We start from the raw sequence: 14,920 nt of genomic DNA on the forward strand, positions 1-14,920 counted from the left end.
TTTTGGGTGGGGTGTTCAGTTTTTTTTATTTTTTCTTTCATTAAAAAAATACCAATTCCTTCGCCAATCCACTGCCGATCCCAAACATGCCCGACTGTGGCCAATCCAGACCAATCCATGCCGATTTGGATTGGGATTGCATTGAAATCAACCGGGACTGGTTTGGATCCCAATTCCAGGTTTAAAACCCTAATTAGAAAGAGAAATTCATAGCGAAAGGCCAAGGTGTGATTCTATGTGACCAAATGAGGTACCCTCGTCTGATCCTGTGGGAACTTAGGGGTAGCAATAATAGGTCCCAACAATTGGAGCAGTTGACCGGGATAGTTTAGTCATGTGTAACAAATAACAATAACTGCAAGCACGTTGAGGGGAAGGTTCCGAAAGGGCAAGATGAAGGCTAAAGGGTGCCAATTAAGGTAGCAAGAAAAAATTTGATGATGATTCCTTAAACATCTGGTGACTAATGATTTTTCTCCTTCACTTTTCCTAACAAGTTAAAAAAGTTTATCAAACAAAGGAAGCGTACTATCTTATTGGCTTTGTTTTCTAGCATATTTATACATTTTCCTCTACATCCTGAGTGCTTTGCCATGTCTTAAAATAGCTTTCTTAGCCTTAATGGTTGCTTGAACCTCGTCATCCCACCACCAAGTTTCCCTAGAGGAATGGCTTTTACCTTTCAATTCGCATAGGACATCTTTAGCAACCTTCTTAATACAAGCAGTCATCTCATTCCACATCAGATTTGTGTCTCCATCAAAGTCTCAACTCCCACCTTCCTTGTTTGACCAAGTTATCAGTAAATGGTTTCAAGATATCTCTTTTTAAGCTCTAACATCTTATCCTAGTGAAAACAGGCTCACCTTTCTCATGAATCAGCGTAATGAGACATGTATCTATGATAAATAATCTATGTTGTGTAGTTAGGCTCTCCTCCAGTACAAACTTACAATCCTTACACAAATCCTATTGAACCTTCTCGTTAAAAGAAAATCTATTGGCTACTATGATGCCCACTCTTGAAGATAACTAAATTTTCCTCCCTTTTCAAAGTAAATGCTCACAATGGATAGATCATAATCCACAGAAAAATCAAAAACTGAAGTCCCCTACCCATTCTTCTCCAAGCGTATCTCCATGTACACCTTCATAGCCTCTACAATCTCTCCCAATATGTTTATTCTAATCACCACCATAGTTGTCACGGCGTCAAATCGATCCAAGGCGGTGGAGGGGTGGCTAATCGATTTGACGATGAATCACCCGTTATGGCGTTGCCATGGCGGTCAAATCGCCCATATGTCATTTTTTATTTTCCCTATTTTCTAAAGTTATTTAGTATGCTATTTTTTTATTTTTTCTATTTTCTAAAGTTATTTAGCATGCTAAAAGCCTACAATATATACCCTATAACATATAAAACCAAAATTAAGCAACATCAAATCATAAAAAATCAACATAGTCCTGTCAAAATCACCTTGCATTTTACAAAAAATCGACCGCCTAGTGAATCAGGCATACCTGGCATCCATGGCGGTGCCATAGTGACGCCTATCAGCCAATGGCGACCACCATTTGTGAGTCTCGTAAATCGTAGCACTGCCATGAACTTCATTTTCAGCCAAGACGCCAAATCGTGGCCTTGGCGACGCCAAATCGTGGCCTTGGCAACACCATGACAACTATGATCACCACTATAATAATCTTTTCTCCTTGACTAAATCCTTGCATTGATCCATCTAAAGTGGTCCCAAAATTGTAACTTACTACTTTCATCCAATCCTATTAAAAGTGCATTGGTGTTCATTATATGAACAAACTCTTTCTCCAACACAAGCTTGATGGATATAATCCTATCACCAAATCTTTTAAGATCCACACTTCATTTTTTAAAAATTAAAAAATAATAATAATAATAATAAATCAATAAAAAAAAAAAGAACAACCCAGTGCACTTCATTTTTTAAATCTTTATCCACTACAATGCTCACTCCACTTCTATTACTTTTATCCCTCACATACCAAAGCTTAAAGTCATCCAACTCACTAGCTTTTTACCCTTCCATCTAGTCTCTTGAATACAAGATATGTCAATCATTTGTCTCCTCATAACATCTATAAATTCTAGACTCTTACCCTTAAAGATCTTATGTTCCAAGATGCTAATCTATTCCTACATTTTTTTTACTCACATTGATCCACGCCCACGGTGCGAGAACCATTGCCTACTTGTCACCCCATCCAAGGGCCAACCCAGTACACTGCTTACAAGGGATGCCCTAGCCAACCCTCACATTGATTACACCTGGTCAAAGTGTAGCATGTTGCTTACAGGGGACGCCTACCATTCTGCTTCTTTTTTTTTTTTTGGGCCGGCTGCTGCTTGGATGCACCACCCCTCATTAATTTATCTGGGCTTGGGACCAGCAAAAACACTGACGGAGTTCCTTGTGATAATAATAATAATACACCTAAAAAAATTATGAATAGAGGAAGTTTTAAGATTCCAAACAAGGTAGGATAGGCTTACCTTGTCGTAAACCCAACTGTATTTAAGAATTATATATTGGATAATGCACAAAAATGATGTCTAAAATTTCCACTACCTGCAGCCTGCCCCTAGTGCTTACAAGAATAAAGTTAATAATAAAACCTCATATAGGATACGGTCCCATACCAAGGAGAAATCAATCTATCAAGCAAATGCCCTCAAACTCTGAGATAGAAGTCAAAAAGTTGAAAGTTATCTTGCTCATCTGCTTAGAAAACCCTATCTGATCTGCCAGCCAGCAATAACCTTACACAGCACCATCCAAGCAATCGTAACAAAAGCAGAATGCAAATTGCAAAACACACTTCAGTTAATAAACAGCCCATGCATTGCAAGATGATTGAATGGATTCCTTACCACTCAACAAAGAAGACATTTATTGCTAGAACCATTCCCACGTAACAAGAAACTGGTTGTATTTGGAACATACAACATAACCACAATGATACTGACCTTTCTAGGAAATTGGAGATAAAACAGGATAAAAATGATGGAGAACCTTAGGGAAGAGAGGGGAGATCAGATTAGGGAGGGGGAAAAAAAGAGAATCACACTCAACACATTCATTCAACAATCAAAATCACTCTCTAAATCTTCAATCGATTACAACCAATATATAGAAAATAGGAACATGAAATTAGAAACTTAACTGAAATGGAAACTAGCCTAAACTAGGAAACAACCATAAAAAGGAAACCAAAGCAAAGAAATAAATCCTACTCCTACGTTCAAGTCTGGAAAATAAAAGCATGAAATAGAATACTAAGTAAACTACTAATTTTATTTCCAACCCTTGTTGGACCAAAACCCTGGGTTGGACGGGTTCTTCTTGGCTCTTGGCTTCCAAAGCCGGTCACGCTGGTCCAACCAAGAAAGGGCAGCCATATCTACGTCAACTCTCCTCCTCTGAAAAGAACTCGACTCCGTCGAGTTAGGGAAAGGACCGAGGAGACCGTCTGAAGGAATACGCTGAATGAGGAATGATCCCACCATCTTCTTGAGCTTAATTTCAGGGAGATCTTTGGCAGGATGAAACTTCATAGTCTTGTTGGCATGCTTGAAGGCATAGGTATTGGCATAGCCACAATGATGTACTTTCTTATCAAACAACCAAGGTCGACCAAGAAGGATATGGCACACCTTCAGAGGGAGAACATCACATTGGACTGTATCCTTAAATCCACCAATAGAATATGTGACTAAGCACTTATCTATGATTTTGAGATTAGTGTTGTTCACCCACGCAACCTTGTAAGGATTAAGATGTGGTTCTATATTCAATCCCAGCTTACGAACAGCGTCTTCAGAGACAACATTAGTGCAACTGCCTCCATCAATGACCAAGGTTAGCAACTGATCATTGCACTTCACACAAGTCTGAAAAATATTACTGCGGTGCCAATCTTCATTTTTAGTGGCCTTCTGAGTGGTCAACACATGACGAATGACATAAAAAGGATGTTGGTCCTCGTCACTGAGAGTGTCATTGACTTCACCTGTTGCACGCTCTTCTCTTAAATCAACTGTGTCAGAACTAAGTTGCTCTTCGGGAATATATGGTATAAGAGAATCCTTATCAATAAAAGCAACCAAACGACTGGGACATTGAGCACTGATATGTCCAAATCCATGGCATGAGTAGCACCGAACTGTAAATTTTGAAGAATCAGAAGGTTTATCTGAACCACGCCGAGGGGGTGAGTATGAGCAAGTAGGCCGTGAAGATGACATTTCAGAGACATGTCGAGGTGGAGAATACGGCCGACTAGGTCGTGAAGAGGCCACAGATGTAGCATTAGCCTGTGGTTTGCTAGATGACCTCTCTTGGGTAGGAGACTGTTGCCAAACGGAACTAGTACCTCGAGAAAAAGTATCTGCAAAATTTCTCCGGTTATATAGGCGTTTCAGACTTTCCTCAACCTAATATGCTACTTGTACGGCGTCTTCCATGGTAGGTAGTCGACTAGATGCAAGGGCAGCACTGAGTTGAGGGTGCAAACCATTGCGAAATTGGGCCACTAAGACTTCTTCATCCCACTCAAAGTCAGAACGAGTGGCCAAATAATAAAATCTAGCAACATACTCTTCAACGATCAAATTCTCTTGTTTCAACTGTGCAAGCCTGAGATGCATGCGTTGCTTGTAATCAGAAGGCAAGAATCGCCGATTCATGACTTCATACATTTCAGCCCAAGTAGTGACCAAACCAATGCCTCGGGTTCGGTTCTGTTGTTGCTTGATCCACCAGACTCGAGCCGTGCCTTTCAGTTTGGCATCTGCAAATAGGATCTTTCGAGCCTCAGTCAACCCGTACCATCTGAAGAATGTATCTAAGCTGTGAATCCAGTCAAGGTACAATTCTGGATTATTGTCTCCATAAAAATCAAGGACATCCAATTTTGCTGCTCTTTCTGCTCCATCATCATGTCTACCAGTCCCATATGGTGTTGGAGGTGGTGGTGGTGGTGTATGATGTGGTGGTGGTGGTAGTGTTACTGGCAGATCCTGTGGAGTGGTGTTGGAAGAATCCCCAGATTTAATGGGACTCTTTCCTTTATCTGCTGCCACCAAACGATCAATAGAAACTTGCATAGATTCCACCATTGTTTTAGGGACGTGACCATGTTAGTGAGAGCATCAAATTTTGTATCAGTTTCTCCTTTATAAGAATTCAGCTGTTGAACAACTTCACTATTGGCTACCATGGTGATGATTAACAAAATAGCACTCACGAATATATGGTAGAATAGTAAATAACTTTTTCTTTTCTTTTCTTTTCTTTTTTTTTTTTTTTTTTGGAAGGGCAGAATTGCAATTACTTGAGATTCAATTAAACCACAAAGGGGTGTATCACATATGGGCAGGGGTCTAATTGTAAATAAGAAAAAAATAGGAGGGATAAAAGAATTAAAGAGAAACAAAGGGGCAAAGTGGGGAAATCAAACAAATTAAAAAGATTAAGGAGAAATATTTGGGGTGGGGTTTTGGATTACCGACAGAAGGGTAGGGATCTCCTTCTTGGAGACGAAACCAGCAGAGAGGACTCTGATCTATCGAACCAGAGAATGAGTCGGCAAAGGAGGAGTCGGAACCAGGTAAGTCTCTTCGTCTTCTCTCTTTGCTTCTACTTCTTCTTCTTTTCTTCTAGCTTCTATCTCTCTCTCTTCTCGACTTTCCTTCTCCTTCTTCGTCGACTTCTTTTTTTTTTTTTTTTTTTCTTTGCTGTCGGACACAGAAAGAGGAGGCGGTGGGATTTTCTGATTGGGAATCGAAGTGAGAAGAAAAGAAAGGGAGGCGAGACACTTCAGGGGTCCGACGGAAACCAGGTATGCGTCTCTCTCTGTTCTTCTTCTTCTTCTTCGTCTTTTCTTCTCTTCTTGCTACTCCTTTTCTTTTTCTTTTTTTTTTGGCTGCTGTCGGAAGGAACAGAGAAGGCGGAAGGGCAGGGAGGTTTTGGGATTTTTTTTTTGCTGCTGTCGGAAGGAACAGAGGAGGCGGTAGAGAAAAAGGGGGCTCGATTCTTCTCTGGATAGAGTCGGGCTTTTTTTTTTTTTTTTTTTTTGTTCTCAGTATCGGTGGAAGCCGACACAGAGAATGGGAAGGGAAGAAGAAAGATGGGGAAGGAATAGGGTCCTTCGGCTCTGATACCAAGTTGATGGAGAACCTTAGGGAAGAGAGGGGAGATCAGATTAGGGAGGGGGAAAAAAAGAGAATCATACTCAACACATTCATTGAATAATCAAAATCACTCTCTAAATCTTCAATCGATTACAACCAATATATAGAAAATAGGAACATGAAATTAGAAACTTAACTGAAATGGAAACTAGCCTAAACTAGGAAACAACCATAAAAAAGGAAACCAAAACAAAGAAATAAAATCTACTCCTACGTTCAAGTCTGGAAAATAAAAGCATGAAATAGAATACTAAGTAAACTACTAATTTTATTTCCAACCCTTGTTGGACCAAAACCCTGGGTTGGACCGGTTCTTCTTGGCTCTTGGCTTCCAAAGCCGGTCATGCTGGTCCAACCAAGAAAGGGCAGCCGTATCTGCATCAAGAAAGCTTTCAGTGCGATCTACTGATGTCCAAGGTTCACATTCAGGAGGCCTATTCAAATGGACATGAGTTCTATTTAAACAATCTAGGGTTTTGCTAGGACACTGTTGACCCATTATCTGAACCACAAAGTCAGACTCTAGACTGCTTCAATCTACTGACTTATGATAGAGCCAAATTATGGAGAGCAGAATCCTTGTTGCCATCCCATAATGATTGTGATGACTAAAATTACATTTTTTTTTCTTTTTTTATGCTTGTTATGAAATTTTATTGCTAAAGGAACACACAGCATAAGAGAAATAATCTGGAGGGGAAAAAAAAAAAAGTCTAGACAAACATTTTCAAGATCTCTCCTAAATTTGTAATGCTTATGAGCGAACAATCTCATTCCAATATGTCCTGGAGAAGAAGAAAGGTATTTCATTGACAACAAAAGTACAAAACTACTAGTGATGCTCCATCATGACTTCACCTACAAGTCTAAGATCCAAACAATCTTACTGGGGAAAGCAATGGTCATTTCTGCAATTCTGCCACATATCAAAAAAAAGAAAGATTTATTTTGTTTCACAACCCACAATTGTCTCTTTTTAGCAGAACACACCCTACAGTTGATAAAGGAACTACAGAGATTTTTCAAAAGAACCTGACTATGTTGCCATGTTGCATCTCTTTCAAGAGAGAGATTTCCCTTATTGCCGTGCTAGGGACTCCTTCATCTTCCTGCTCCAAGCGGATCTTTTTTAGAGCAATAGTCTCATTTGTCAAACGGTCACGAGCCTTGTAAACCACACCATAAGTTCCTTCTCCAATCTTCTCAACTTTCTCATACTGCAATATTTACAATGTTACAAACCAGAGCAAGATAAAGAACAAGAAAATGGATGCCTTGTCAGGTTTTCTCAAACTGCCAGATTCACACGTCAAGATCCAAAACAAAAAAGAAATAAATAAATGGATGTCCAGCAGGAAGGAGACCCTTTACCTGATCCATTATATTCAGACCAAATTGCTTCACCACTCAAAGAAAAATCTGAAGAGAAACATCAAAAAATGAGAACTGAAAAAAATAATATCATGTAAATGCTCAGTTCCAAAGTAAGACAACTAGAAGCTAAACCAAATTCAAGAATAACATGAAACGAACAAGACAAACAGGAAGTCAATTCAACTTTCAGAAATCATAAGATCAACATAAACCCAAGAATGTGTGTCCAACTAAATAGCCACAGAACATGCATATCCACCAACAAAAGTGAAGCCAACACCAGAGACATTAACAAACAATATAGAAAAATCGTGGCCCCACTATCCAGAGACTAAATGATTATTAAAACAAAGAATGACCTCCAAACACAAACAACTAGGACCCGCATAGAAACTTTTAAATTACATGAAATCACTTAGGTTGACCAGAGGAAGGGAAAACATGGAGGCAACCAGGTAGCTGGTATAACCACCGTTTTAAAACTAACTCATCTCCCTGAACAACAGGTTATCTAATAATCAGGATGAGAAGAAGCAGATTGATTTCCAAGGACAGAAAAGAATAACCTATTAGTGCTCCTTGAGTGCCATCTAAGATGTATCTGTTACTTTGAATTGTTGAATGCCAGAAGTACTATTGCTAAATTAAACATTTACATACAAGACTTGAGTTTCTCTTCTGGATTCTTCCAAACCCAAACCAACATTCTCGTCGGGTTTACATAAAGTATTCCAATCTACAAGGTTGCCTTCTCTGTGTCACCATTATATGAGAGCCTTGAAAACCCAGAGGCTGTAACCTTTTAAGTTGGAAAAGGTTGATTTGAGGAGAGTTCTACTATTTACTATAGAATTTCTTCCAGTGTTGAATTACCTACCTTCTTAATAACTGGAACCCTAAATCAACAGATCTAGGGTTAGCAACAGATGTAAACCCATATGCAAATCATAACCTTGCAAACTAAAGTGCTACAGAAAAGCATTACTACCTCATCTTCAGATTTATGCCAACATACTCTTGCCCTTGTAGACTCCGAGACCAATAATTCTTTCAAAGCATCCAACAATTCCCCTTAGGTTAGAGGTCTCTTGACTCTCACTCAATATATCGCCAGTGTCTAAAAATTGAGAGGCCAAATCCAAATCCAAATCCAAATCCTCAGGGTATGCCGGTACGCAATAACATATGGTCTCTCTTCTCTAAGTAACCTTGTAACCGTTTCAGATATTAGACAATCACCAATAAGAAGTAGAACTGTAGATAAGAAGGAGAAGAAGAGATTGGAGCAGCAACAATACAGTACTACTGATTGGAGAATGAAACTGTATCCCTACTTAATGTACCATGCATATAATTTAATGAACTAAGCCACAAAGGTAGGACAAGTACACCTTTAAGATACAACATAGTTAACTACTTAACACCCCCTCTCAAGCTGAAGCATAAATATCACCTATGCCCAGCTTGGAGTATCGTTCAAGATAAGCATGTCAAAACAGTGGCTTCATAAACATATATCCTAGATGATTCCCACTTTCCCAGAACTAACAAACGAAATAGAAATCAGTTTTCTCATTACAGCATTTCCCACAAAATGACAATCCACTTCAATGTGCCCGCTCATGGAAAACAAATTGCTGGCAAAATAAGTAGCTGTTTGGTTATCACAGAACATATCAATAAGCTTAATAAGAGGAAACCCAAGCTCCTGAAGAAGAGACTTCACCCTCACCAATCCAACTACAGTATGAGTCATAGCTTTATACTCCGATTCAACACTAGACTTCACAATTATGGTTTGTTTCTTGCTCTTCCAAGTAACAAAATTTTCACCAATGAAGGTAGTACAATACGCAATAGCAAATCCCTGATCACCTTCAACATCAGCCCAGTCAGTGTCTGAGCACCTTTAAGATAGCACAAAATTCAACAAGTTGCCTCCCAATGAGCCTGTTCCAGACTTCCAGTGTCTCCATAAACCCGATTAATAAATCCTAATGCAAAAAGAATGTCTGGCCTGGTCACAGTAAAGTAAGTTTTCCAACAAATCTCCTGTACAGATGCTTGACATGTTAAAATCTCAGTGTGCAAAGTTTCAAGTTGCCAAGTTTCTCTTTGGTTCAGATCCTGAGTTTTAGCCTGTGAAAAGTCAATCGCTTACAAAAGAAGAAGGGCCTTCAACGAACAAGGCTTTTTGACGCATTCAACAGATATTTCGTCTCCTTCCCTTACCTGATCTAAATCCTCGTCTTGGACCAAGGATAGTTCTACAATTGTTACCAGTAGCAGATGTCATGGATGTGGCTCAGGTTTCCCTGGTCAAGGTTGAAGCTTAGAGGGAAGGAGAGGACATGGGGCTAATGGTGAGGAGGACAACAACCTAATCAGCCTTCTCATTGCTCCGTCTCAAAATTGTTTTGTCTTTTTATCCTTCTTATGGTGACTTCCAAGATATTCAATAGGGAAAATGGTGGGTGAATGGGATGAGAAGGGCGGCCTATGTTATCTTCTCATAGCTTAGGCATGAGAAGTGTGGCATAAATCTTCACCTTATCGGTTAGGACATTTGTCGCTCTCCAATCTTCAACAAATGGTTCTTGATGCAAATTTATCTCCCATATGGAGTGTAAATTTTGTGAGCTTGGCAAACATCACTATACTCCATTTCCTACGTGGGACGTTTCTAGGAGTCAATCTTTGTTTCCATTAGTTCACCCAGATATTTGAAGCCCTTGTTGTTTCCAGAGTCAGCCCGGTTTTATGTATTTTGTTACTTTCGTGGGCAATCATTCATGCTTGAATTGGTTGTATTTACTGAAAGATCATCCAGAGTCCATACCTGTCTTCAACGTTTTTTATAATGAAATAAAAACAGCGGTTGGTACTTTTCTACAAAATTTTTGCTCTAATACCATGTAATAGTTTCAAATCTAGAATAAGAGATAGAACTGTAGATAAGGAGAAGAAGAAGAGATTAGGGCACAAAGAGTACTACCTATTGGAGCTCTCTCTAATCGGTAGTTATATATTTATAATAAAAAAAAGGTTGACTGATAAGTATGCCCTCACTTAATGTACAATGCAAGTGATTTAATGAACTAAGCCACAAGGGTATGACAAGTATTACCCTGGTGGTACAACATAATAAGCTACTTTACAAACCTGATTTGAACATTTCAAGCAGTATCAATCAGCTATTCAAACTACAATGTATACAAGTAAAATATCTTAACATGACATGATGTTGTTGGGATCATAATTTTGAAAACTGTACAAGCCACTGAACCACCAAAAGGGCCAGCTCCAGACAAGTTTTGCTGCATCAGAAACATGGAAGGTATAACAGTCCCTATTTTAGTAGATTCATTTAACCTCTCCCCCTTTTTTCCCTCAGTTTTTTTACTATTTCCTAAAATATTATTTTTCTTGGAAGCAGAAAGCTGAGTTGCTCGCTTCTTGTTTAACATGCAGACCAGTCAGTATTCAGAAATATGGTAGGGATAGCGGTGGTTCACTGAGTTTTGTCTCTTGCTGGTGTATTTTTCTAATCCATAAAATATATTAAATATAAAAAATAAATAATAAATCTAATAAATGAGCAAACAATTGGTGGTTCTTTGCTACAAGTACTTCTACAGTGTGCAGTTAGAGTAGAGAAATCGGTCTTTCTCAGTCACTGGGTTTCACTGGTTTTGTACAGGGTTGTTATCATTTTCTTTCTATTATACAAACAACACAAAAATGTATGCATTTAAACCCAATGATAAGAGTCAAATTTCTAATCCTTAAAGCATGCTACAACAGAATTCAGGTGAAATCAGCTTCTCCAATCCCTTTGACTCTTCTGCTCTATGAAGGCACTTGATCCAGCATAATGGGACATTTATCAACTGAAGTAACCACAAAATGATCATTCTACACCTCCATCATTTCTTTAATTTTCATTTAGGTCCTTTCACTCTCAGGCAAACAGGTGTGGTAACAGAGCATTCAACCCCACTCTAGTAACATTCTGAATAGTTCTCAAAATTAGACAACATGCAGAGATGCCACAGAGTCCCAGGCATGCTACAATCAACTTTTGGCCGTAGTACAACGTTCCACAATCAAGCTCTAAACTATCAGTGAAAGCCTTAATTCATCTATTATCCCTAAAAATTTATGTAATACTACCCGTCTGATTTACTCATCATAAGATAGACTGATCATAAATTGCAGAAAATACCAATTGCTATTTTGCAAGAACAATAACTACTGATCATTAAAACACCACCCATACCTTGGTCAGGTCAGTGGACTGCAGTCTTCTATTTACTAACTATTACATTCACACATATCAATCATATCACCTCCTTGTAAGCTTTTATACGTTGATGTATTGATTCTCAGAATCTTTGTTTTGCTCATTTGACCTACTTGCGGCACAATCTGTACTACTAAACAGGGTTCCACCACTATGAAGGGTAGATCATGCTATCTTTATCATGCAATAAGTTAGTTCATATCTCCTAATTCTTTACTGATAGTACATTCGTTCTACTGATTTCCTCGATAGCGAATTGTTAGTTGAAACAGAAACGGCAATCTAGTGTGCTTTTTTGTTCTTACTGGCAGTAAACAGTTGTGCATTACAAACATCCTTAGTACAATTCATATTCCAGTACTCCAGGAGGACAAAACATGGATTTCGAATCAAATGAGAGAAATGTAAAGAGATACGAATCACCTACGTCGCCGGATATAATGCGGCGGTTGAATGCCGATCGCCTGAGGGCGGCCGACGCGCGATCTAACCCGTTGATGGTTGGGTCTGCGCAAGAGGGTTTCCCTGTTTCAGGGATTGCGGTATGTGGGAGAAAGAGAGAAATGGGAGACGAACCAGAGTCCCGGAGACAAGCAAAGATAAGTAGAGTAGGGGTGAGGGTGGCAATAGGAAACACAAACCGTCCAGACTAGCTTATCTACACAGCCCTAGACACTGCCATGTGTCAGCCTAGCTGGAATCCAACTGTGTTTTGATATGTTAAATTTGGCCAATATATTGACAATTGTAGAAAAAGGTTTAACAAAAATATATTATTGACAGGCTTGAGGTGTCAAATATTATGTAACGTTTTATACAAATAATAAAATATAATAATAATTTGTGGTTTTTTGTCCCTTTCTAGCATAAAACACTTTTTTTATCCAATTTTTATGGGTTTGACTCTTTTACTATGCACATGGGCGGCAGTGTAGATCCAACATTTTGGAGCGTCTTGAAGTGCACGCCTGAGTGTTGGGCTCCATGATGAAGAGTTCCAAGGCGTCGAATCTACGCTACCGCCCCTTGTGCACGATAGAGGAGCCAAATCCCAATTTTCTAACATAACACATTTTTTTGTTTCAATGAGCATGAATCTTACTATAATATATGTATATTTGAAAACAAAAATGTACAAGATAATGGCAGCTTTTGATAATAACAGACAAATATGTCATTTCAAATGATTTTTTTTTTTTAAACCAAATAAGATGTGGTGTGTAGAATCATTGCAGCTTACTCGTCCCATGTGATAAATATAGAAATGGGGTTTTCATTTTTTTTGTTACATGGAGTGGTTAGTGGAGTCGTCAAAACTTGAAAGCTATAGAGACACACTATGTACATTGCACTTAATGTTAAACACAATATCCATTGTTAGTCACTTACCGACAACAAATAGACTAACTTCATAAAACTCCACCATACACCCCTTATCATGCTCCCATTGGAATAATAGGTGGTGAACCCCTTAGATTGAGCGGCATATGAGAGTTTGCTCACATGCGCATTTGTGTTGGAACAAACACTAAAGAAACAATAATAAAAAACAAATATATTAACACAAGACACATGGATATAACGGGGTTCACACCTCGATATGACATACTTCATCCACAAGGCAAATGTGAAAATGATTCACCGTGTGATAGAATAAATATTACAATGGATATCTCTCAATAACACTTGAACTCGCAGCATGAGCTCTCGCCCATAAACACCAACTCAAAAATCTGAAAATCTCACTCGATTACACAACAAAAAATAGTACAAATATATACTCCTTCAAATCGGACCATATTGAATGAGAGAGATAGTTTAAAAGTATTTTATTTCGTCTTTTTTTTTTTGGGGGTAATGAGAAATCTTATTAAGAAAAATACCATGTTTAAAAGTAATTTACCAAGTCAAAATAATGCTACACAATCTGGCCATGGCATTATACCATTTTACTGCTGTACTTTAAAAACTGAACAGCTTTTTCGCATTATTCTTTAAACTTCTTTTTCAATTGTTTGTTTTCATCTGCAAAGGCCACTCTTTTGTCTTTTGAGTACTTTTTAAACTTTTTATTTACTATGGTAGTTTTGAGCATTCTTGAACTTATAAGAAAAGTAATGTTTTCCTCTAGTGATCACTCTCGTTATCATTGAAAGATTAATAGTGGATCATATGGATCGACTGATTAAAATAAAATAAATTAGAAAGTACTAATATATTGTCCACTCATACCAATATGATAGTGTGTCTGAAGGAGCTGCTTATCAGCCATTCCAGTGGAGAAAGCTCCAGTATCTACTATAAGGGTACAAAACCATAAATCTTCTTTTACCCAAAAAAAAAAAACCATAGATCTTCCATTATAGATAAATCCAACAATATTCGAACACCAACAGCAACCACAACATCCGCATTTATATGAAATAAAAGCATACACCAAAGTTCACATTCCAAGATCCATTATGAATAAGCTCACTTACTATATCATAACAATATTTAATGGGTCTACAAGTAATTTTGAAATTATGTAGATAAGGGATCCATCGATCTAGCCCAATAATAGTATTATATCATTTATTTATCTTTGTACAAGCCAACTTCCGAAGGCATGAATCTGGTCTTATCCCTAACTGAGAACAATTTTGGGTGAAAATACATGGAACAACTTACAAGCCCAATAAATAAACGACATATATAAATAAAATTAAACAATCTTATTAATAAACCAGGGTTGATGGACATACATATCCAACAATAGAATGATATAATATGGAAGACACTTAATTATAAACATTTATAACACTTTATAACATACCAAATTCAATATTGTAAGGGGCACACTTGAATTAGATATTATAGCATATAAATCAACCTATCATCACCCAATGATATGAACTATGAACACATAAAGAAAAAAAAATATTATTATAGACAACAAGAAATTAAACAAAATATAAGAATACCAATACATATATACAAAGGAAACTTGAAAATACAAAGAAGATAGACCC

General features: G+C 37.9%; 1 protein-coding gene across 1 annotated transcript in view; it reads right to left on the minus strand.

The window, feature by feature from the left end:
* Positions 1-12,525, minus strand: part of LOC122068477 (cell division control protein 2 homolog A-like) — a 22,411-nt gene extending 9,886 nt beyond the window's left edge. The window contains exons 1-3 of the mRNA XM_042632358.1: positions 12,337-12,525; positions 7,604-7,651; positions 7,265-7,449 (exon numbers count right to left, since the gene is read on the minus strand). Of these exons, the coding sequence (XP_042488292.1) occupies positions 7,265-7,449; positions 7,604-7,612 (194 nt within the window). The 5' untranslated portion in view covers positions 7,613-7,651; positions 12,337-12,525. The remainder of the gene's footprint in view (positions 1-7,264; positions 7,450-7,603; positions 7,652-12,336) is intronic.
* Positions 12,526-14,920: the final 2,395 nt, after the last annotated feature.

This window comes from Macadamia integrifolia, chromosome 2 (assembly GCF_013358625.1).
Source record: "Macadamia integrifolia cultivar HAES 741 chromosome 2, SCU_Mint_v3, whole genome shotgun sequence".
Classification (NCBI taxonomy): Eukaryota; Viridiplantae; Streptophyta; class Magnoliopsida; order Proteales; family Proteaceae; genus Macadamia; species Macadamia integrifolia.